The sequence below is a fragment of the Manihot esculenta genome, chromosome 5, assembly GCF_001659605.2.
Source record: "Manihot esculenta cultivar AM560-2 chromosome 5, M.esculenta_v8, whole genome shotgun sequence".
Classification (NCBI taxonomy): domain Eukaryota; kingdom Viridiplantae; phylum Streptophyta; class Magnoliopsida; order Malpighiales; family Euphorbiaceae; genus Manihot; species Manihot esculenta.
The window spans coordinates 13,367,501-13,391,995 of record NC_035165.2 but is presented as its reverse complement, the minus strand read 5'-3'; the positions used below and the strand labels follow the sequence as shown (position 1 = coordinate 13,391,995).

General features: G+C 39.1%; 2 protein-coding genes and 1 long non-coding RNA gene across 3 annotated transcripts; 2 read left to right on the top strand and 1 right to left on the bottom strand.

Annotated features, from left to right (window-relative positions):
- The first annotated feature begins 13,476 nt into the window (after window positions 1–13,476).
- Window positions 13,477–15,001, top strand: LOC110614335. The gene is made up of 2 exons (XM_021755850.2): window positions 13,477–14,076; window positions 14,550–15,001. Exons 1-2 carry the CDS (start codon window positions 13,621–13,623, stop codon window positions 14,721–14,723), a joined length of 630 nt encoding a protein of 209 aa, XP_021611542.1. The 5' UTR covers window positions 13,477–13,620; the 3' UTR covers window positions 14,724–15,001.
- A 578-nt stretch (window positions 15,002–15,579) lies between these two features.
- Window positions 15,580–17,084, bottom strand: LOC110615046 (non-specific lipid transfer protein GPI-anchored 10). The gene is made up of 3 exons (XM_021756752.2): window positions 16,375–17,084; window positions 16,124–16,222; window positions 15,580–16,000 (listed from the first exon to the last, which is right to left on the bottom strand). The coding sequence occupies exons 1-3, from the start codon at window positions 16,871–16,873 to the stop codon at window positions 15,849–15,851; spliced, it is 750 nt and encodes a 249-aa protein (XP_021612444.1). The 5' UTR covers window positions 16,874–17,084; the 3' UTR covers window positions 15,580–15,848.
- Window positions 17,085–18,938: 1,854 nt separating this feature from the next.
- On the top strand, window positions 18,939–20,581 carry LOC110614763. The gene is made up of 2 exons (XR_002487835.2): window positions 18,939–20,087; window positions 20,177–20,581. It is a non-coding gene; the product is annotated as an uncharacterized LOC110614763 (long non-coding RNA).
- The last annotated feature ends 3,914 nt before the right edge of the window (window positions 20,582–24,495 follow it).

Below are 24,495 nucleotides of genomic sequence, written 5' to 3'. Positions count from 1 at the left end.
TTAGGCGGCCAATCCCTGCATTCAAAGGCAGGTTCGGCGGCCGAAACCACCTTCGGCGGCCGAACCTGAGTTCTTCCCAGAAGGGCAGAACTCAGCTTCTCATGCATTGAAGCCTCCCAAACCTTCCAAACACCCCAAAACAAGCATCCAACTCCTCAAACACATGCATACATCCTTAACCAAGCACAAAGGAGCTCAAACAAGCTTAAACTCCCTAAAACAACATCTAAAGCATACATAGATAGTTTATGACCCACATGGGCCAAAACCATCAAAACAAACCAAACCTCACATACTCTCTCCCAATCATGCATACTCTCTCCCATAAGCTCAAAGGGGCTTGAAAACTAACTTAAACCCCAACACAAACATCACATTATCATACATTGGGCAAAAACCCACATAAACCCTAACATGCATATCTACCCATGCTCAACCATCAAAACCTCTTAAAACTCACTTAAAATATAAAGGAAAGCATAGATCTACACTTACCTCTTGAAGATCGAGGGTTGGTGCGACCCAAAGCTTGAGATGTGGAGAACCCAAACTCTTAAAGTCTCCAAGCTCTCCAAATCTTGATCCAAGCTTTAAAACTCTTCAAAACACCCATATAGCTTATAAAACGTGAAGGATTTGAAGAAAAAGCAAGAAAACGACTAGAGGAGGACATGAACACACCTGAGCTTGAGAATGGGGAGGAATCTCGCCCATTTTCGGTCTGAGGGGCTTTTATAGGTGGCCAGCCAAACCTCCTTCGGCGGCCTAACGTGCATGCAAAACACCCCCATGTTCGGCGGCCGAACCTGGTTTGTTCAAACATAGCTTTCGGAGGCCAAAAGCGCTCCCAAAACCAACTCATGTTCGGCGGCCGAACTTCACTTTCGGCGGCCGAACCTGGCAAAAACCTCCTTAGTCTTTTCTTTTCAAAACTCAAATCTTTTTCATTTAAAACCATGAAATCACTAAAAATCATTTTAGAAATCACATTTTTACCCCTCTAGAAGACTCTGGCATCATCAAAATTCCATATTCCAACGGAGATTCCGCCGGAAGGTAGGGATTCCGATGCCGGAATCTAGCCGGGTATTACAAACACAATCTAATATATCCCTACTATACTTATAATCACAGGATCTCTTATCTATTAATCGGTGCTAGTCGTATTTTTCAGGATATTTGATAATCAACTCTATTTTTTTACCGTACAAAAACTAATTAATGAATACATAAATCAAGATATGTATTCTTACACAACTACTTTTGAGTTCAAAATATTTCATTACACTCACTATTTTCTTTAGTTTACTGACTTGAGCGTCAAACTGACTGTCATAGGCGTCAATTGTAATACCCGGCTAGAATCCGGCACCGGAATTCCTATTGTCTGGTGGAATCCGGGGTGCTGGGATTCGAGAAAAGGGTAGGAGTTTTGTTTTCTAAGTGTTATGATGTGTTTTAAGGTTTATAAGTTATATAGTTTTGAGTTTTGAAGAAAAAATAGTTCATGGAGACTTCAGCCAAGTTCGGCCGCCGAAGGTAAGTTCGGCCGCCGAAAGTGCCCAATGTTCGGCTTCTGACATTCACGTTCGGCCCCCGAATGTTGCATGGTTTCGCATGCGATTGGGCAGCCGAAGCTGAGTTGGCTAGTGAGCTGAGTCATGTTTTTTTTTGACAAGTGTTGGCCTCAGATTCTTGCCATGGAATGACCACGTCTCTTATGACTCATCTGTACATGTTTTTGGTTGGTCTTACAGCAGTTTGAGGTGCTTGCAAAGGTGTTGAGAGTTGAGAGAAACAAAAGTTACGCTTTTGAGAGTTTGAGAGTTTGAAGAGAGGTTGATCTGTTTTTCCCTTGTTCAGTGTGTGTATCTTCCTGTTTCCAGAGGTAAAGGCAGTTTTAGACCCTGTTTATATGTTTTCTGAAGAGTGAAAGGAAGGAGAAGCATGCTTAGGTTATTCATGGTAGTTTTTGATGATTTATGTATGTATACATGTTGATGTGTTATGTTTGTTTTGTTGTTTGGGGTTATTAGCTAGTTTTGGACCCCTGTGAACATATACTTGAGTATATGTGTGTTGAATACGTGAAGGATGCATGTTAGAAAGTGTTGAAGGGAAGGAGGAGATGGTTTGCCGTTGAAGCTGAGTTCTGGATGAACTCAGGTTCGGCAGCCGAAGGTTCATTCGGCCGCCGAACCTCCTGCATGGTGGCTTAGTTGCCACAGCTTGCCCCCGAGTGTTTTTGCATGTTCGGCTCTATTTGAGGGATTCGGCCGCCGAAGGTGCCGCCGAAGGTGCTTGAGTTTCGTCTCTGGAGAGGACATTCGGCCGCCGAACCTGCCGCCGAAAGTGTCCTGTCCAGCTTTCTTTTGCATGCTTTGCATGGATAGTTGAGTGAGTTTAAGGGGATTCTTGGGGAGTTGAAGAGAGTTATTGCTACGCTTGTTTGGTCCCTCATTTGAGTCCATCTGTATAGGTACAGACCAGAGGAACCAGAGAGAGCAGCAGTGAGTACTGCTCCAGAGGTTCAGAGCCTGCAGAGTCAGTCAGTCCAGATAGCCAGAGGTGAGTGGAACTAAACTTATGACTTTTAATTGAACCACAAACTACTTTTAGCATATCTCATGCATCATGTTTATGCCATAGGTTGTTTGCATTAGTAATCACGAATATGTTGCATTGCATCGATATTTGGTGATGTGAGTGAATGCTGAATGATCCAATAGTCTCAGACAGGAAGTCCAGGAGCCTTTGACTACGCCCTGGCAGGTATAGCAAAGTCTAGGAGCCTTTGACTACGCCCTGGCAGGTATAGCAAAGTCCAGGAGCCTTTGACTACGCCCTGGCAATGGTAAGTACAGAGGTGTTATATACACATATACATATATGACAGGAAGACCAGGTGCTCGATTCTACGCCCTGGCACAGAGTTACTGGGACTATGTGGTGACAGGTTTACTCTTGATGTGGCTTGTCTGTGATATGGTGCATTCCATGAGATCATATTGTACTGAGATGTTTTACTGTTTTACTCACTGGGCTATAGAGCTCATCCCACTCCCTTAACCCCAGTTTTGCAGGTTCAGTGTACAGTGTACAGGGACAGTCCAGCAGAGTACAGGAAAAGAAAAGAGATCTGTAATAGCTTAGAGTGGACATGTAATATTAAAGAGATGTAATAGTTGTTGCTTGACCTAGTGATGTATGTTTTGTACATGATCTGTATATGTATATATGTTTTCCTGTATGTGAAAACCAGGCTTAACAGGTATGAATTAACCCATCTAGAGCAAGCTCTAGTCAGGGATACAGAGTACAGAGTACATGAGTACAGAGTACAGAGATAGTGCATGCACAGGTTAAGCCTTGGTTCAGAAAAGAGTTTAATTTTCACAGAAAATGTATGATCATGTATGAGGTTTACAGGTACACAGAGAGTATAGCAGGCTTGCTACGGGTTCTGGCGGCCTTAAGCCGACCTGAATCCTAGCGCCGGTGACGGTCCATTTTGGGGTCGTTACAGATTGGTATCAGAGCCCTAGGTTCACATGATCGGACCTCTAGAGACAGTGTTGGGCTCAGACAGGTTAGAAGTGGTCAAGCACAATAGGAAATCATGTCCACTAGGATAGGGTCTTGAGTCCTATCTGCTATGATATGCCATGAGTGTTGTATGTATATGATTGATATGTGATCTTTATGTGCTAAAGTGGTATGTTATATGTTGTGTTTCCAGAGTAAAGATGCGAGGAACTCGTCGATCCGCTCGATTGACTGGAGTCCCACCAGAGAGTGAGAGACCAGCTGCTCGTCCTCCTGCATTGCCAAGGGCAAGGTCTCAGAGATCTAGCAGGGAAGGTACGTCAATAGACCCTAAAAGGTCTGTCGACGAGAGCAGAAGAGGAACAGCTAGGGGAGGAAGATCAGAGGAGGAGAGGGAGGCTATGGAGACTGATCCGTCTATGGATGAAGGTATGGGAGAATCTTTGGGAGGTGGTCAGGCCTCAGGATTTGATTATCCAGCTGTTTTTCAGGAGCCAGAGTATCCGATGGAGGGTATGTCGGAGTACTCTCGCTTTGACCCATATCCTACATACATGCCATATATGCCATATCCTCATTATTACCCATCATATCCACCATATCCTATGTATCCATCTTCCCCTATACATCCAAGTGCAACACACCTAGAGCCAAATGAACCAGTACTACCACCAGAACCAGTAGCCCCTGTTGTTGATAGACATGAACCTAGCTCATCTGGAGGTAAAGTCCAAATGACGGAGTACTTGAAATTGGATGCTCCTAAATACAACACGGGAGATGATCCATTTGATTACCTCAGAGCAGTTAGGATGATAACCGGTGAGTTGGGAGCAGATGATAGGAGAGCCATTGAGATGGCCGGTTTCACATTAAAATGCAAGAAAGCCAGAGAATGGTTTAAGAATTATGTGGAGCCTAGAATGGACAGTATGTCATGGGGAGAGTTCGCCAATGAGTTTGCAGGGTGGGCTTTTCCTGACAGTTCGAGGGAGATGAAAGTAATTGAATTTGAACAGTTGAGACAGACATATGAGATGAGTGTGGATGAATTCACAGATAAGTTCCTGGATCTGCTTCAGTACGTGGGTCAAGCCTATGATACTGATCAGAAGAAAGCAAGGAGATATACTATGAGACTGCATCCCAGGTATGCTTCCTTGATTCTTCCCGCAGAAAAGGAGAGTTTCCATACCATAGTAGACGCAGCCAGGAAAATGGAAGCTAGTGCCAATATTCAGAAACAGTCAAAGGCACAGGCTTCGGGTTCTAAAGCCCCCACACCAAGCAGTAAAAGATGGGATAGAGCAAAAGGAACAAAGAGTAAGTTCTGGAATAAAGTCAAGTCAGGTCTGGGAATAGGTAGTGGCTCAAGCTCTGGCACAGCTCCAGTCTGCAGAAGATGCGGAAAACCACATGGAGGAGTTTGTCGGTTGGGATCTACAGCTTGTTTTCGATGTGGACAGGAAGGGCATATTGCTCGGGATTGTCCACAGATGACTTTTGCACCATCCCAGCAGATGAGTTCAGGCAGTGTGGTACAGCCAGTTGTACGGCCAGTAGCTCCAGTCATGCCTCAGACGAGTGGCAGAGGTAGAGGGAGAGGGGTAGCCTCTACTTCAGCAGCAGGTTCCCGAGGTGGAAATCCGGTAGCCCCAGCACGGATTTTCACAGTGACACAGGAGGAGGCTAACACGTCGAATACAGTGGTGTCAGGTAATCTCATCATTGGGTGTTCAGATGTGTATGCTTTGATGGACCCCGGTGCTTCTCATTCCTTTATTGCTTCGAGAGCCATAGAGAGATTGGGTTTGATCAGTTCTGAGTTAGAGTATCCTCTCTGGGTCAGTGGACCCAAATGTGACCCATCAGTGGCAGTGTCAGTCTGTCGTTTCAGTCCAGTGTTTATAGAGGGTAGATGCCTTCCAGCTGACCTTGTGGTTCTAGATTTGACAGATTTTGATGTCATTCTAGGGATGGATTGGCTATCTGCATATAGTGCTACTTTGGACTGTAGAGAGAAGCTAGTGAGTCTCAGAGACCAGGATGGGTCAGAGTGTGTCTTCAGAGGAGACAGGAGAGGTACACCCAGAGGTATGATTTCAGCCCTTCAGGCTCGTCGTTTGCTTAGGAGGGGTTGTCAGGGGTTTCTAGCTCATGTGAGAGAGCTAGACAATCAGGTGAGGGAACCAGCCACAGTACCAGTAGTCCGAGAGTTTCTCGATGTGTTCCCAGACAATTTACCAGGACTACCACCTGATAGGGAGATAGGGTTTGAAATTGAATTACTGCCAGGTACTAGACCTATCTCTATTCCTCCCTACAGGATGGCGCCAGCTGAGTTAACAGAGTTGAAAGAACAGTTGCAGGACTTGGTAGATAAGGGTTTCATCCGCCCTAGTACCTCACCTTGGGGTGCTCCAGTGCTCTTTGTCAGAAAGAAGGATGGATCCCTCAGACTTTGTATCGACTACAGACAGTTGAACAAGGTCACTATCAAGAATAGGTATCCCTTACCTCGGATTGATGATCTATTTGACCAGCTAGCTGGAGCAGGTTGTTTCTCGAAAATAGATATGAGATCTGGGTATCATCAGTTGAGAGTCAGAGAGGCCGATGTGCCTAAGACAGCTTTCCGGACCAGATATGGGCATTATGAGTTCTTAGTGATGCCGTTCGGGTTGACTAACGCCCCTGCAACATTTATGGATCTCATGAACAGGGTATTCAGTGAGTTTCTGGATCACTTTGTCATTGTGTTTATCGATGATATCTTAGTGTATTCCAGAGATGCAGAGGAGCATGCCCAGCATCTGAGGATAGTACTGCAGACACTGAGAGAGCATGGTTTATATGCCAAGTTCTCGAAGTGTGAGTTTTGGTTAAGGAGCATTACTTTCTTGGGACATGTGGTATCAGCAGAGGGTATTGAGGTAGACCCCAAGAAGATAGAGGCTGTAGCTAACTGGCCCAGACCCACGACAGTGACTGAGATTAAAAGTTTTCTGGGACTGGCAGGTTACTACAGGAGGTTCGTTCAGAACTTCTCAAAGATAGCAGCTCCTATGACCAAATTGACTCAGAAGAACCAGCAGTTTGTCTGGTCAGACCAGTGTGAAGAGAGCTTTGAGGAACTCAAGAGGAGATTGACAACAGCACCAGTGTTAGCTCTGCCTGTCAGTAATGAAGAGTTCACAGTGTTCTGTGATGCATCTCGAGTGGGATTGGCTTGTGTTTTGATGCAGAGTGAAAGAGTGATTGCTTATGCTTCTAGACAGTTGAAGAAGCACGAGTTGAATTACCCTACCCATGACCTAGAGATGGCAGCAGTTATCTTTGCACTTAAGATGTGGCGGCATTACCTCTACGGGGTTAAATGCGAGATCTTCACCGATCACAAGAGTTTACAGTACATCTTAAGTCAGAGAGAGCTGAATTTGCGGCAGAGAAGGTGGGTTGAATTGCTCAGTGATTATGATTGTAAAATCCAGTATCATCCGGGTAAGGCGAATGTGGTCGCAGACGCCCTAAGCCGGAAGTCACTAGGCAGTTTATCCCATATAGCAGTAGAGCGGAGACCAGTTGTGATGGAGCTTTATAAGCTCTTTGACGAGGGATTACAGCTAGAGTTGTCTGGTACAGGTGCGTTGATAGCACAGATGAGAGTGACACCTGTGTTTCTGGAGCAGATAGCTCAGAGACAGCATGAGGACCCTGAGTTGATGAAAATTGCCAGGACTGTTCAGTCAGGCAACAGTACAGAGTTTCGTTTTGACAACAAAGGGATTCTTCGCTATGGGAGTCGACTTTGTGTACCAGATAGGGGCAGTGTGAAGGAAGACATTATGAGGGAAGCTCATAATGTGAGGTATAGTGTTCACCCAGGAGCCACCAAGATGTATCAGGATCTGAAAAGGGTCTATTGGTGGCCAGCCATGAAGAAAGAAGTGGCGCAGTTCGTGACAGCCTGTGAGGTTTGTCAGCGGGTGAAATTAGAGCATCAGAAACCAGCCGGAATGCTTAACCCATTACCGATTCCAGAGTGGAAATGGGAGAACATAGCCATGGATTTTGTAGTGGGTTTACCAGTAGCGTCCAACAGGATAGACTCGATATGGGTGATTGTGGACAGACTCACTAAATCTGCTCATTTTCTTCCAGTACGGAGTAACTATTCTGTGGATAAGTTGGCACAGGTCTATCTGGATGAGATAGTGAGATTACATGGAGTTCCAGTGTCTATAGTTTCAGACAGAGGACCTCAGTTTACCTCTCGCTTTTGGCGGAGTCTGCAAAGTGCGATGGGCACAAGATTGGATTTTAGTACTGCTTTCCACCCACAGACTGATGGACAGTCAGAAAGGACCATCCAAACCATAGAGGATATGCTTCGACTATGTGTGTTAGACTTTGGCGGTTCTTGGAGGCAGCATCTACCTTTGGTGGAGTTTGCCTACAATAACAGCCATCATGCGAGCATTGGGATGGCTCCTTATGAAGCATTATATGGGAGGAAGTGCAGATCACCTGTTTGCTGGGAAGAGGTAGGAGAGAAGACTCTTGCAGGGCCAGAGTTAGTAGACATTACCAATAGAATGGTGCCCATGATCAGAGAGAGAATCAGAACAGCTCAGAGTAGACAGAAAAGTTATGCAGATGTTCGCAGAAAGCAGTTAGAATTTCAAGAGGGTAATTGGGTATTGCTGAAAGTGTCTCCAATGAAAGGAGTGGTTCGTTTTGGGAAGAAAGGTAAATTGGCTCCACGGTACATTGGACCCTTTGAGGTGTTGCAGAGGATCGGAAATGTGTCGTATAAGCTGGATTTACCTGCTTCTATGGAGAGAATTCACCCGGTATTTCATGTTTCTATGCTACGACAGTTTGTGTCAGATCCGAATCAGGTTCTGAGTGAGCCTGAGGTGGAGATTCATACAGATCTCACCTATATAGAGCAGCCAGTGCGGATTCTGGACACGCAGATCAGACAGCTAAGGAACAAGGAGATTCCGATGGTGAAAGTTCTATGGAACCACCATAATCTAGAAGAGTGTACCTGGGAGACGCGGGAGTCTATGCTCCAGCAGTATCCATATTTGTTTTGAGGTTCGTTTTCTCCGTTTCATGTGTTAATTGTGTGTTTTAGGAACATCCGAGGACGAATGTTCTTAAGGAGGGGAGAATGTAATACCCGGCTAGAATCCGGCACCGGAATTCCTATTGTCTGGTGGAATCCGGGGTGCTGGGATTCGAGAAAAGGGTAGGAGTTTTGTTTTCTAAGTGTTATGATGTGTTTTAAGGTTTATAAGTTATATAGTTTTGAGTTTTGAAGAAAAAATAGTTCATGGAGACTTCAGCCAAGTTCGGCCGCCGAAGGTAAGTTCGGCCGCCGAAAGTGCCCAATGTTCGGCTTCTGACATTCACGTTCGGCCCCCGAATGTTGCATGGTTTCGCATGCGATTGGGCAGCCGAAGCTGAGTTGGCTAGTGAGCTGAGTCATGTTTTTTTTTGACAAGTGTTGGCCTCAGATTCTTGCCATGGAATGACCACGTCTCTTATGACTCATCTGTACATGTTTTTGGTTGGTCTTACAGCAGTTTGAGGTGCTTGCAAAGGTGTTGAGAGTTGAGAGAAACAAAAGTTACGCTTTTGAGAGTTTGAGAGTTTGAAGAGAGGTTGATCTGTTTTTCCCTTGTTCAGTGTGTGTATCTTCCTGTTTCCAGAGGTAAAGGCAGTTTTAGACCCTGTTTATATGTTTTCTGAAGAGTGAAAGGAAGGAGAAGCATGCTTAGGTTATTCATGGTAGTTTTTGATGATTTATGTATGTATACATGTTGATGTGTTATGTTTGTTTTGTTGTTTGGGGTTATTAGCTAGTTTTGGACCCCTGTGAACATATACTTGAGTATATGTGTGTTGAATACGTGAAGGATGCATGTTAGAAAGTGTTGAAGGGAAGGAGGAGATGGTTTGCCGTTGAAGCTGAGTTCTGGATGAACTCAGGTTCGGCAGCCGAAGGTTCATTCGGCCGCCGAACCTCCTGCATGGTGGCTTAGTTGCCACAGCTTGCCCCCGAGTGTTTTTGCATGTTCGGCTCTGTTTGAGGGATTCGGCCGCCGAAGGTGCCGCCGAAGGTGCCGCCGAAGGTGCTTGAGTTTCGTCTCTGGAGAGGACATTCGGCCGCCGAACCTGCCGCCGAAAGTGTCCTGTCCAGCTTTCTTTTGCATGCTTTGCATGGATAGTTGAGTGAGTTTAAGGGGATTCTTGGGGAGTTGAAGAGAGTTATTGCTACGCTTGTTTGGTCCCTCATTTGAGTCCATCTGTATAGGTACAGACCAGAGGAACCAGAGAGAGCAGCAGTGAGTACTGCTCCAGAGGTTCAGAGCCTGCAGAGTCAGTCAGTCCAGATAGTCAGAGGTGAGTGGAACTAAACTTATGACTTTTAATTGAACCACAAACTGCTTTTAGCATATCTCATGCATCATGTTTATGCCATAGGTTGTTTGCATTAGTAATCACGAATATGTTGCATTGCATCGATATTTGGTGATGTGAGTGAATGCTGAATGATCCAATAGTCTCAGACAGGAAGTCCAGGAGCCTTTGACTACGCCCTGGCAAGTATAGCAAAGTCCAGGAGCCTTTGACTACGCCCTGGCAATGGTAAGTACAGAGGTGTTATATACACATATACATATATGACAGGAAGACCAGGTGCTCGATTCTACGCCCTGGCACAGAGTTACTGGGACTATGTGGTGACAGGTTTACTCTTGATGTGGCTTGTCTGTGATATGGTGCATTCCATGAGATCATATTGTACTGAGATGTTTTACTGTTTTACTCACTGGGCTATAGAGCTCATCCCACTCCCTTAACCCCAGTTTTGCAGGTTCAGTGTACAGTGTACAGGGACAGTCCATCAGAGTACAGGAAAAGAAAAGAGATCTGTAATAGCTTAGAGTGGACATGTAATATTAAAGAGATGTAATAGTTGTTGCTTGACCTAGTGATGTATGTTTTGTACATGATCTGTATATGTATATATGTTTTCCTGTATGTGAAAACCAGGCTTAACAGGTATGAATTAACCCATCTAGAGCAAGCTCTAGTCAGGGATACAGAGTACAGAGTACATGAGTACAGAGTACAGAGATAGTGCATGCACAGGTTAAGTCTTGGTTCAGAAAAGAGTTTAATTTTCACAGAAAATGTATGATCATGTATGAGGTTTACAGGTACACAGAGAGTATAGCAGGCTTGCTACGGGTTCTGGCGGCCTTAAGCCGACCTGAATCCTAGCGCCGGTGACGGTCCATTTTGGGATCGTTACATCAATCACCTCGCCTTTTTTTTTTTTACAGATCGATTAATCGTAGTACAGTTTTATTTTAACCACATCAAATATTAGGTAAATTACGTGAGTAATCTCTTAAAATTAATCATCCATGTACATTAAAAAAAAACGCCTAACTCTTATTGTCCTAATTCTTAATTTAAATTCTAAAATCTCTAATTTAAAATTAGTTAGAACAAATAAATAACACTGTGTACTAATTTAAAATTAGTTAAAATTATTTTAAAACTTAATTTCAATGGAAACAACTTTAAAATATTAAATATAAAATTAAAAAATTTTAGTTATAATTATAATTAAACGTAAAGTCTTAAATTTTTATATTCAATTAAATAAATAATTTTAAAAATTTACTATCGCAACATATTTAAAAGTTAGAGTTTCGTCATTAAAAATTAAAAATTTTTCATACACTTTATGTATGATACTTTTTCATTTAATTTAATTTAAAATTTTTTAAACACTAACATATTGGACAAACTTGGTTTAGCCCTTCTCTCCGAGGTTCTCATCCTCCCTATCTTGGCTTCTCGTTAACTCTCCTGTTCTCTTCTTTCTATTCTCACATCCCTTGTCTTTCTTTACTCCGATCTCCTTCACTTCCTACAATCCATCCATATACAGCCGCCTCTCTTCTTGTATTCACCTCCATAGCCCCCTTACCTTTTTACCATAAGTGACTTTGATGCTAACGTCTCAGAGCTTATTAATAAAGCTCTTTACCTCAACTGCCAAGAGCCAGTTTTGGAACTGGAATCTGATAACACTAAGAATGTCAGTCTGAAAAAAGAATTTTGATAGAAAAAATTATTACATTTAAGGTCTTTAACGCTTTTACAGTAAAAGCCATTTTGACTCAGCACTACCACTTATCAAAACCAATGCTCATCTCAAATTAAAACCTTCCTAGTATTTTTGATGGGACAAAAAAGTGAAATCAAAATGCTTAACTTTTTAGTGCTATTTCAAAAGTTATGCAAGTCTCACTAGCTACTAAAATCTTTCCAGCCGATACCATATCTCACCTTTTCAACCAATATCGACTCTTAAAGAAAGAAGCATGCTCCGGTTAAACTATTCTTTAAGACTTTCCCTTACCTTATCAATTACTTTCAGAATGTTGCATTTAATGTGCTTCTTCAATCCAATCCCTTTTGAAGAAAATAACCTTTAGAGTGGCTTCTCTCTCTAGGATTTTTCTAGAGAGAGTTTCTCTCTTTTCTTGTTTGTTTTCTTCCCTTTGGTTCAGCCAATCTACCTGTCCTGTCGTGGGTTTCCCCTACCTGAAGTCGTCCTTTCGGCTCCCTCCTGGCTGTGGGTTCTGCTCTCCCCACAGTCGGAGTATAATTTTTTTTTTGGTTTTTTCTTTTCTTTTGTTCTTTCTTGACAGATTGATGATAATTGCGAGAGCATCTTTTGATATGTTGTTGCGTGGTTCTTGGTTGTTTCTTTCCCTGCATGCATATTGTTTTTCTTACAAGTAGCCATGGCCGATCTCGAATATGTATCTGTACATATTGGGTTTGTCTCTAGAAGCTAACGATTGGTTATTTCGGAGATGTTCACGGAATCACATCTGATCGTTGGTATTCCAGTCCCAAAGGCTATACGAGATTGAGATTGCCGGAGCTGTACCATGCCATTCTCAATTCTTCCTTCTCCAAGATTTGTTTTGTGCTTGGTATGTTTTTTCCTCAGTAGATCTAGTTGAGCAAATTGTGGTTTCTACTCTTCTTCTAAGTTTTTCCTCTATTTGAAAGTTTGTTTGGCATGATTTTCAAGCTGTGTTTCCAGCGATCATTACGGTAGAAGAAGATTTTTCCAGTGACGACGCTCTCTTAGATGGAAGCTGCAAAACTTCTTTAGATCGGTCACTTCTGATTTAGATCCAAGTTAAGGCAGCATGAGGGGTAGACCCTATGGGCTATGCAATCTGCTAGGTGGGATTGTGTTAGATTTTGGGCTAGTTTTGGGTTCCTGAGTTTGTATCTCTTTTAGAATTAGTTGGTTTTTAGTATATGGAATTTTCTATCTGTATTCTTGTGTGTACTAGGTGTGGTCCTTTTATCTAATAGAAGTTTATCTTAGACAGCAAAAAAAAAAAAAAAAACGAGATAACCGTTGTACCGCTCCACGTCAAGGTCTCCTCACATTATACAAACAAACAATCTTGAGAATGACCCAACTTGCAACCCGAAGACTTTAAAACTGTTGAACCACATCACTGTCTCGGCCCAACCCAAATACCATTAAACCCTTTTAACCAAACCCATTCCTGTTCTTCAAATCAGGCGGAACCCTTAAGGCCTGTACAAAATGTTGATCCTTCATTTTAGTTCAGGATTTGCACCAAGTCAATAAGATTTGCCACTGAAAAACACATCTCTTGGAAGGAATGTAAAACCAAACTGCAAGCTAGATGTTCTAAACTGGAAATTCCACAATGCAATTGGGAATCCAAGAGCTAATTCCAGTCGATCAGATGATAGAAATGGTGGCAGTGCTTTTTCACTATGAGGCTGAAAGCGATTAAAAAAAAAAAGGCCACCGGCCTTTGTGGGTCGAAAAATACATTAGGTCCAAAGCCCGACCGAAGTAGTTTACCCGAACCGGATCCGGAGTATAAAGAAGTTCTCGGATTCAGTCATTAAGAGCATTATCGGATCCAAAATAAACGTATAATCTGCATTTTATCTCAGCTTTCTTTCGTCCGCTCACTCATGGCTCTCTTTGTAGTCATCGGTGGTGGAGGCAGAATCGTCTACACCAACCTCGCCAGAAGCAACCCCTATATCTACCGCCCCCTCCATCGTCCCCAAATCCTTTTCCCACTCTCACCCAGTAGAAATGCCCATATAGTCTCTGCCAAGAAGCTCTCATCACGAACTGGCCGCTTTGACAGCAAAAACAGGAGGAGCTCTACAACCACCAGAGACCAGGAAGACGAAGAAGAAGAAGAACAAGAAGGGATTGCTGGTACTGAAAGGGTCGGTGGTAATGAAGATGTTAGTTCAAGCAGAGTTGAAAATGCGGGTACAAGTAATGTTGATGTGGAGGATGATGGCTATTTCTTGCCTAAGCTCCCCGGAGACGAGCCGGACTTCTGGGAAGGTCCGCAGTGGGATGCTCTTGGGTTCGTTGTGCAGTATTTGTGGGCTTTTGGGATTGTTTTTGCGGTAATCTCTTTGTATCCTTCCTTTGATTTATGCTTCTCAATTGTTACTTCGTTGGATTGGGGACAGAGAGAGAGAATGAAATTTTTAATAAAAATTTTGTGAGTTAAAAAGAAATAAATTCTTACATTTTAAAGGTGAAATTTAATAATAAATAAATAAATTGAATTTTTATGAAATGTTTTATTCTAAATAAGGGTAAAAAAAAAATGAAGCATAATTGGGAGCAGCAGAACTTGGAAAATTATCCTCACTTAAAACCTCTAAATGCAAATCAAACAAGAGAGTTTTTTGCACTTCCTGAAAGTGCCACTTTCTTTACTTATCCTCAACTAAATAAGACCTAAATGATAGTGAAACATCATGGAGGAGAGTCAACCGGATAGTCTAATCTGTAGATTCAAATGATACCAATGATTTCTGCTGCTTGTGAATTGTGATGGTTTAAGGCTGATGTTCTACACATTTTTTGACAGCTAATTGCATGTGGGATTGCTGTGGCTACTTACAATGAAGGGGCAACAGATTTTAAGGAGACTCCTGCATACAAAGAGTCAATCCAATCTCGAGAGCTTTTAGAAGAACCTGAAGCATCTAATTCTGATGTGTTTGACTCCAATCCAACCGAGGTGGCGCCTAGTTTGGATTAGTTGCTTGAAGGTGAATGTGAAAAAGCAATTGCAGGAATCATAATTCTTGGAAAAAACAAATCCTACAGAAACTATTGTCCTTGGTTGATAAGGTAATGCTTCTATGCTGTAACTTCTCAAACATACGAAAAAGATCTGTTATTATGAATTTGGTTTCCTAGCAAGTTAAGATGTCAGGCTATTTGATTCCTGATGCTAAGTTTCTGTTATGCAAATCTTGCAAGTTGGTTGTAACTTGAAAAGAGATATTCAAATGCAAATAAACTTTATTTGCTATATAGATATTCAAATGGGTTCAATGGTCAATCGTACATTCTGGTATCTAAATAGTGATATTCATTAGTTTGTGGCAACAAAAGCCATCTTGGAGATAAATTACAGAAGGGCATTGGGAAAGAAAGTAACTGCAAACTTCTTAATGAGGTTCAAATTTAATGCACATGCAAGCATGACTTTTCTGATGTGTTTTCTTTAAGGGAAATTTACTATTTAATCCCTGTATTATGGAAAAGTTCATTAATTAGTCTGTCGATTTTAAAAAATATATTAAAATATTTCTAACATTTTAAAAAATCTACTAATTAATCTCTTTGTTAATTTTATCCGTTAAATATTACAAAAAGTGTAAACTACTCTTAATACAGAGGGATTAATTAGTAAACTTTTTACAAATTTGAGGGACCAATTAATAAATTTTTCAAATCACAGGAATTAAATAGAAAAATACTTAACAGATAAAATTAACAAAATGACTGATTAATAGACTTTTTAAAACGTCAGGACGTTTTGAATGTATTTTCAAAACCGAAGGACAAACTAATGAGTTCCCGTAGCATAGGGACTAAATAATAATTTTCCTTTTCTTTAATTCCTTTCCTACATGATACATATGTTCCCAAGTAGAGGTATCTTTGGCAATTTTACAAGGTTAAGGATTTTGATATAGGTAAATTTTTATCTGCAGGAAACTGTTAAATATTATTCGGGTAATGTGCAGCAGTAGAATATAAGTGCAGTAAAGGTACATCAAAACCAGTTATAATGACTCATAATGATGCTAAATACTAGACTGTGTAAGTAGCAATACAGGATAAACAACCTTAAAAAACTACAACTTGCTCATAACTAGACAGAGTGTGTTGCTTTTGTAAGAAAAGTAGCTGCCAGAGTCATCAGAAGCACCAATAACCTTTCTGGCTTCAACTTCCGACCAGCACTCCGGCCCAGCCCTAATCCCATGATAACAGGCCTTGGTGTCACTTGAACCATTGGAGAAGCTGACATTACAAAAAGTGGAGTAGTATTAGAGAAAGAGATTAAGAATTGAAGGACTTGCTTATAATGTAAAGATAACACAGAATTTATAAGCACAAGTTCAATATTTGTGTGTATCTGCATACCAGCAACAGAAGAGTTTATGTGTTTCCCTTTAGCAGAATTGTTATGTGCCCCTAGGGGAACTTGAAAAGCAGGTGAACTAGAAGGCACTTCAGGAATCCCTTTAGCAGAATTGCACCAAAAAAAGAGAAAAAAAAAAAAAAAATCAGAAGATGCTCTAATATTAGCATTTTTGCATATTAACAGTGTGCAATTTACAAAAAATATTATGCTGTGATATAGAGAATTAAATATTAGGTAGATGCCCCCGTACCTGAACAAGCAGAGATCTTTACATGAATGTGACAAAGAGCAGGCAGCTGCAAGGCCAGAGTACTGTTAATTGGGAAAGAACTCAAGTTGGTGTCATTGAGAAAGATGCAAAGACAGCCAGGTTGCTGCAAGTAGAGTTGCCTGAGGTTGTCGCAGCAAGATGGTGGCGGTGATTGGGCTACGCCTTGGACGAATGGAGCACATGGGGTCAGTGGCAGCAGCCGCGGGGTGCAATCAGCTATTGTTGGGTCTGGGGTGATGGGGATGTCCTCTGACTGTGAGACTGCTTTGGATGGAAGGAAAATAAGGAAAAGAAAAACAAGGGAAGTAACGACCATGGGGAATTGAGGATGAAGAGAGGCCATGGCATGTGTAATGTGTTGGTTATTGGAAATGAGAAATTTAGGGTTAAGAAGATGATTGATTAAATAAGATGAAAGTGCATTTTGAGCATGAGTTGTTACATGCATGCTTGGTGTGTGTTCTTCTGCAATCTGCATGCACTTCTTGTTCACTCTTCAACTCTACCCACCTAGCTGGCTGTGTCTCTATCAAGCTCAGGGTAATGATACATATGCATATACATATGTATATAATTACAGGCTTTATTCCGTTTGTATCCGATCAGTCCATTAAGAATAAAGTGTTCGTAGCGAATATTTATTCCTACACTCCATGTCACTTAAAAAAAATAAAAGACATTTTTTTAAAAAGAATATTTTAAGTTTTATTAATAATACTGTAATAATGATCATTTAAATATTAAAAATAAATAAATTGAATTGCATAATTTTAAGTGTTAAAAAAGCATAATGTTTTTTTTCTACTTATCTTTTTTAAATGTAAATTTTAATAAGGATAAAATTTTTATATTAGTCTTTAATATTTTGATCTAATTGAATTATAAAAAATTACTTTTTATAATTTATAATTTATTACTATGAAAATTGCTACTAATTATTAAAATAGTTAATAATAATTATTATTAAGCGGGTCAATTTTCTTATATATATATATTGATATATTGTTTTGGAAAATTTTTTAAGGGAGAGAGTTATTAAATGAAAACTTTGAATTTTATGTATTATAAAATGGGGTATTGGATATTTTGATTAAATAAAATATTAATTATATAATTAAATATAATATTAAGGATAAAATTGTAAGAATAATTATGAATATGTGGAAGGTCAATTAAAATTCCTATTGGCAGACAAACAAATTATAAGATACGAATGGGTATAGAATGACAAATTGAAAATGATGGCCAGTTTGTTTTGCTCCATTAATTTACTTTTCTTTTCTTTTTTAGTAGCATTATCTCAAACCTTCTAGAGTATATATAAATATATTTGAAGTTAAACAAACCTTCTAGAATATAATACACATAATTAGGGTTTAATAATTCCGATTTGGCTAATGGGTTAGATTTAGACCTAAATAATTCACAAATCTTTTCGGTAAGATTATCCCTTTTTTTCAATAATAAAAAAAACAAATTATATAAAAATATCTTTTAAAAAAAATTAGTATCCGTTATTTAATTGTAATATTAAAAAATAAAAAATATTAATATTTTTTTTGAGAATCGGAGAGTAAAACATGAGATCTCTCATGCATTTACTACTAAACTAAGCGGAAATTGAAATTCAAATGCACTTAGCATTAAATTAAGCGAGATTCAAATGCACTTACCACTAAACTAAAACAGAAATTGAAGGAGTAGAACCTGAAACCTCTCATATTTATTCAGATACACTTATCACCAAATTATTCAGATACACTTATCACCAAATTAAGTCTGTGTATTGCTAATACACGTCTACTTCTATTAATATTTCAAAAAATGACTTTTTTTTTTAAAGTTTTTTTTAAAGTGCCTTAATTTTACTTTTGATTAAGAAATATATTTTTTATTAGTGCATCAAATATTAAAACTATGAACTATATATCTTTTAAAAAATATTATTTTTCTAATTCATATAAAATTACTATAATAATAATAATAATAATACTGATTATTTTTGCATTAAAGGCCACTAAACTCACATCAAATTTGTTAAAACATCACATGTTCTATCTCCATCTATTTGCTGTCCCAACAACCTAAAGTTATGTTTTCTCAATAAAAAAATGGTCCAATATTCTCTTCTTCACCTTCTATTTCTTAGACTCTCTAATAATGAATCATTGAAATCAAAGCTTATCTTATTATCTCATGGCATCTTGGCTTGCTAAACTCAGAACCCACAAATCTAATAATAGATTACTCCTTCCTCCACCTCATGCTTCTTCTGTAAGTTCTCTCAGTATTTTCTCTTTTTTTCTAAAACTAAAAAAATATATAGTTTTTGTTGAATTTCAGGCTTCCTACACTGACAAATTTTTGGCTTAGGTTAAGGAAGTTGGTTTAGCAGCTGATTTAGGATGTGGGATATGCCAAAAGAGGGTGGCGGATGCAATTTCAAGAATTGATAGCAAATGCCAATTCTGTAGCTTCCTTCAGATATAATAATTATAATATAATACAATATTGATTCTTGATGATCTTTCTCATATTTGCAGATATTGAATCTGTTGTTGTGCATGTTGCAGAGAAGAAAGTAATACTTGCTTGTAAATCAATGGCAGAATGTTCCTCTTCTGCTGCTCCGGCTAAAGCCTCCAGGGTTGCTTTATTTTCATTCCATATATGAGTCTGCATGTTTTTTATGTGTGGTTTTTTGGGTTTTAATTGCATTGCTACTATGTGAAAAGCCAGTAAAATTAATAATAAAAAAATATCATTTTGGAATAATTTGTTCTGGTTAATTTCATGCTGTAGAACTTATTTTGCTGATAGTGTTGACATGCAGCAGAATGTAATTCTGCAGATCATTGCATAGGCTGCTTTTATCCATTCAGAAAACAGAAATGGTCAAATTTTTACATCTAGATCAAAAGGTTTCAGGTTCAAATCTCACAGTAAGGGACAGCCTGGAGCATCTAGATAGTGGAAAAATGGGGAAGAAAATTTCTTATTCGCACCCAGTGTATGTGCATCTAGCTAATAAAATTTGATTAAACATGATACCTACAAGATTTTGGCTTGTTTATTATTTATTTATTGATCGATAGTTTGTGCGCGGGGTGTGGTGTAAGAATAAGGAACAAATCTATTCTCTCTCCCACTTTTGTCTCAAAACCTTTTCTCCTTTGGGACATTAACACAAACAACATAAAGGCATGGAAGAATTCATACTCAGAATATATGTTCTCCTCTACAACCAAGAAAAAGATGCTCTACTGTAGTGCAAGTTTCATAAACAATACAAGCAAAAGAAGTCAAGAATAATGAACAAGCTAACTATGCCCTTCCTCTCCACTAACACAAATAAAAACAACTTAAGAGATCAGATTCCACATCAAAAAGGGAGAATTCCCATATAAATCTAATTTATATGCCTTTTCAGAAATCAAATACAACCTTTCTTTGCTATTCTAAAGCAGTTTCTCTATCTCTATCAGCCAATTTCAAGCTTCAAACACATCAGAAAGACAGAAAATATTGGCAACAGCTTGTATTAGTGAAGTTTCTATTTCATCATTTCTAAATAAATCTCTTCAAGAAAGAATATTTATCTCATATGCAATTCTACTGCATGGTGATGAGAATCAACATCGACTGCAATGGATGTTACAGAAAAGTAAGAAAAGCCCTTCTTGATATGCACGGTAAATATACAAAAATCCACAGATTTTCATCCAAATTGCAATTTTTTTTCACTCTTTTTTTTTTTTACCCTTTTCTGCAATTAATACAGAGTTGGAGACACACTTGATAGAGAAGAAGCAGAGCAGGGTAAGTGTGTGTGGGAAATTCATCCCACAGGATGTGGCAATCAAAATCAGGAATAAGACTAACCGCAGAGTTGAGATATTGGACATACAGGAGTTGGTCACTAACACCGCCGCCGCCGCCGCCGCCGACGCCGACAACCAAAACAATCAAGAGAATAGAACCCTCATCAGTTCAAGTTCTTGGAGTCTTTTACCAAGCCAGACCCAGATGGCACCTTGTGTAACATGATGAGATAGAAAGCGGCAGATGAACATTTTGTTCACCAGTTCATATTCTTGATATGTAAGATGTCTGAAACCATTGCAATAACATTTATCTTATAGTCTACAGTTTCTTGTTTTTTGATTCTATACAACGTTAACTTTCAGATTTCTTTTTGTCGAATTCAGAAGACTTATTGGGCCTTGGTTTAGTGGTAAAACTAACATAAGATTTGAGTCCCAAATTGAAAAGGTTTGAGGTTCTAGTTTCATCGTACTGGAATGATTGTATTTCCATGTTATCTAGTTAATTGTATTTTTTTTTTACCTGATTAGTTGATATTGCAAATAAATTTTTATTTAGATAATTCTAATTGACCAAAAAAAAAAACCTTCATTTATGTGTTGTTGAGTTTTTTTTTTTTTTTTATTTTATGATGTGCATTTGTTCACTCTTTATATTAAACAAAAATTTTAATTTATTTCCTTTTAAAAAAATAAATAAATTTTTTTAGTAAAGGATTAGAATATGGGAACTCCAATTTAAGTCGACGAACTAAATATTATACATTTAACTATTAAATTAAATTAGACTAATTTTTTTTTTTTGGCTGAAAGATAGAGCTTATTAATTTAATAAAAGGCTTCAATTCTAATAAAAAAATCAAAGGTATTCAAGGATAAGTTATTATTATTATTATTATTATTATTATTATTATTATTATGTGAAGATAAAGTGTCTCATTAAATGAAAAGCCGTTATAACTATAACGGCCTAACGCCCACTGAAAATAGGACTAAAGAATGATAATTGATAGTTTTAAGGCCCAAAAACAAATCAGCCCACTGAAGCATAAATCTTAAAGACTCATACCTAGGCAACTCGACATCTTGACCCGGTTAGCATCAAGAACACTGCTATTCATATCCTAGGCCACTTTGGTCGACTGATGGCCTTAGCTCTCTCAATAATGGCTAGTAGCCTTTTCTAGCATATTGAAGAACACATTGCAACAACAGAAGCATGTAACAATCACGATGAAGGCTAAAGATCTATAACCAATGGACAACGACGTTTATAACAAAAGGCAAACATGCAACTGAATCAGGATGTAAACATTGGGGAAACAAGACACCAACCAAAAAGAGAAGGAAATTGCTTTTTGTTGCCATCATAGAGTAGGAAGAACTTCCTCTAGAAGAATAACGCCAGTGAGAAGAGGAAAGATATTCATCTCTGATTTCAGCCATGCAAGCCATCTCAACCCTCTTCCACCATTGCACATGCAAGGAAGAAAACAGTCGGGAGGAATATAGCCAATGAATCTGAGGTTATCGAAAGGAGATGAAGAACTCTATAATCAACTTAAGGAACCATCACTAGTACCGATGAAACTAAATCGATTACCATCCCCATTTCATCAGGATTTCATCATGTATAGCTTGGATTTAGAGAAACAAAAACAACCAAAGACAAATAAGGCAAATTTTAAAAGGTTCAATCAATACTACTCGGTCCAATAACAAAGAAAGGCCAAAGGTCCTAACAAATAACTCTATTGATTAAAAAAATATTTATATTTTCTCTTTTCTTAATTAATTATTAATTATTATATATTTCCACCAATAGAATGAATAATGACTGTCCATACATTTCTCTTGCATATTATAATGTGTCATCCCAATGGTTTGCTTTAATTATAATGAGTTGTCATCCTAGAAACACCATTAGTAGTAATTTCATTCAAGTGTTCAATTATCCTTTAAGCTCTTCCTCATTTCCGCAAGTTTTTAGAAAGGAAGGTGTTTTAACATTTTATTTGTTGTAGTAATTTAAATTCATGAAGAAGAATGCTTACAATGGGAGATTTATCAAGACCATTGCTATGCTTGTCTGTATTTAGAAGGAAAATATTTGGTCAAATCGATCTCTGCGTTTCAAGCTCCTTTTTGCTTGAGTTGAGGAATCAACTTAGTGATAAAATCATTAAAAATAAAAAAAAATCTATCTAAACAATTTTAAATTTCATATGAAATTAAAAAAAATATATTTTTTAGAAAAAAAAAACTTCTTCATTATTTTTGGTAAGTCATAGTACATTATTTGAATTATGATATTTTATATTTGATGAACTTGAGATTCGGGGGCAAATAATCTAAGTACTTGGACAAATGGTTTGATTTAACGAGGAAATCAATGATTTGAAATTAGTTTAATGAGGAGTAAATGCTGGAATAATGAGAGTTAATGAATTAGGTATTGAGTTTGGAGATATTGAGGTTTCTTGAAGGAGCAAAGATGGTGGTTTCAGTGAGTTAGGGAATATTCCAAATTCGAGCTATGCTAGAGGTATATATATACCCTTAGTCATACTGACATCCCATCGAATATGACTGGAGGGCTTTTTAGCAGGTTTGTCAGCAACCCATTCAATGGTGGGCAGTTAGCTATACATGTAGAGCCGACTAGCCCATGCTTTGGCTGTTAGGCATGTTACATCGACACTATTCATCATAAGTGCATTTAATATCCATTAAGGTACGAGCTTTAAAGAGATATGCCTTTTCATTCTGGGCTTTGACGGGTTAGAGATGTCGGTGGTCTGATCCTGGTATCTCATAGGCTAGGCTTTCTACTACTCGGTCAAACCAGATGGAAAGGTTCAAAGAACCCTTCTAAATGTTGTCTTCCTGAAGTAATTCGAGTACAGGTTGTCTTTTTCCCTTTCTCACATTTGCACAGGGGTTTTTAAGTTTTACCGAGTTTCTCCCAAGATACTGACTCCAAATTCCATTTTATTAATGAGGGCTTTTGAGGCTGTGTGCTGGAGATGGGGTTTTAGGTTATCTGTCAGTCTCTTTAGGTCACTTTTTAGGATACAAAATTTAATAATAGGTTCTAGAGTTTTTATGGTCGCATGGGACTTTTTATTTTTATTGGCCACAAAGACTCCATTTCTCACTAGGTGAGAGTTTTGCTATTATTCATCTGAGAGGAGAGCAGGAATGGGGTTTTGACAACATTTGGAGAAGCGTTGATCCTTTGTGTAATGCCTTCCCTCGTCTGTTAGAGTGGGAGCAATTATACTTTGCTCGATTGACCTCTCTTCCTTTTAAATATGACGTTTTCAAGTGCCTTCAACTCCTTCCTGGGGATAGCTGCTTCACTGCTAGTATTTTGTAGTTTAATTTTTTATGTTCTTTGCTCTTTCTTTTCTTAACTGAAATTTTTATCTTGATGGTTTGCAGCTTCTAACATCTCAATGGGTGAGACCACAATACCCCAGAACTTCACATTGTCTAAGGATTTTGTTAAGTAGGCTGTCAAGCAGTTCATTGCTCGGAAGACCATGGAGTTCGTTCACGATGCCCTTGGTCTTGAACCTCAGCGAGAGGAGAATGTGCAACCTTTGATAACCATAGGACCACCCTCAGATACAGTAGCTGAGGAGGGTGTTGTTGAGACTATGGAAGAAGCAAATGCTGGGAAAACAGTTGAAGGCAGAGGTGTTCAGCAAACAACCCATAAAGGAGGTAACACTCGCGGTCCTCTCGATACTCCCATTATTGAGGTGCTCCCATCTGACTAGTCCTCAAAAGAAGAGGAAGAGGCTTTAGTTAGCCTGATGAAGAAGAATTCTCAGGCTATCTCTCAAAGGTCTAACCCCCCTCAGGCCCCCCCCCCCCAAAAAAAAAGAAAAGGAGGTTAGCCAAAGAAGCTTAGTAGCGTAAATCTTTAGGTAGGGAGGTCTCCTCAAGCGATTGTGAAAAAAGCATCCCTAACATGATAAGGGGAGGTAAAGGGAGCCTGTCTACCGATGTCAGCATAGAGCTAGCTCAAGCCCTTGTTCCTCATGAATAGAGGGTCATTTATACCTTAAACCAAAAGTTGACCCTTACCTTTATTGCAGAGCTGCTTCGCAATTATGTTTTTGGGGCTTCTCCTGATATTACTGACCCTCATTTTTATGGGACCTCTTTGTCATCTATTCAAGTTTACCATCCAATCAGAGGCTAGCAGCTTGAGGCCTACTAAGGAGCTCTTGGCTGACTTGAAAAGATAGGTCCTTTTGGTATGTCT

What these genes read in the sequence shown, in the direction of transcription:
- LOC110614335 (XM_021755850.2), top strand. Translation starts at nt 13,621, where the DNA reads ATGGCTCTCTTTGTAGTCATCGGTGGTGGAGGCAGAATCGTCTACACC. An exon ending in CTTTTGGGATTGTTTTTGCG is followed by an intron (nt 14,077 to 14,549) that starts GTAATCTCTTTG and finishes ATTTTTTGACAG; the next exon opens with CTAATTGCATGTGGGATTGC.
- LOC110615046 (XM_021756752.2), bottom strand. Translation starts at nt 16,873, where the DNA reads ATGCAGATTGCAGAAGAACACACACCAAGCATGCATGTAACAACTCAT. An exon ending in AAAGATCTCTGCTTGTTCAG is followed by an intron (nt 16,223 to 16,374) that starts GTACGGGGGCAT and finishes ATTCTGCTAAAG; the next exon opens with GGATTCCTGAAGTGCCTTCT. An exon ending in CATAAACTCTTCTGTTGCTG is followed by an intron (nt 16,001 to 16,123) that starts GTATGCAGATAC and finishes TTGTAATGTCAG; the next exon opens with CTTCTCCAATGGTTCAAGTG.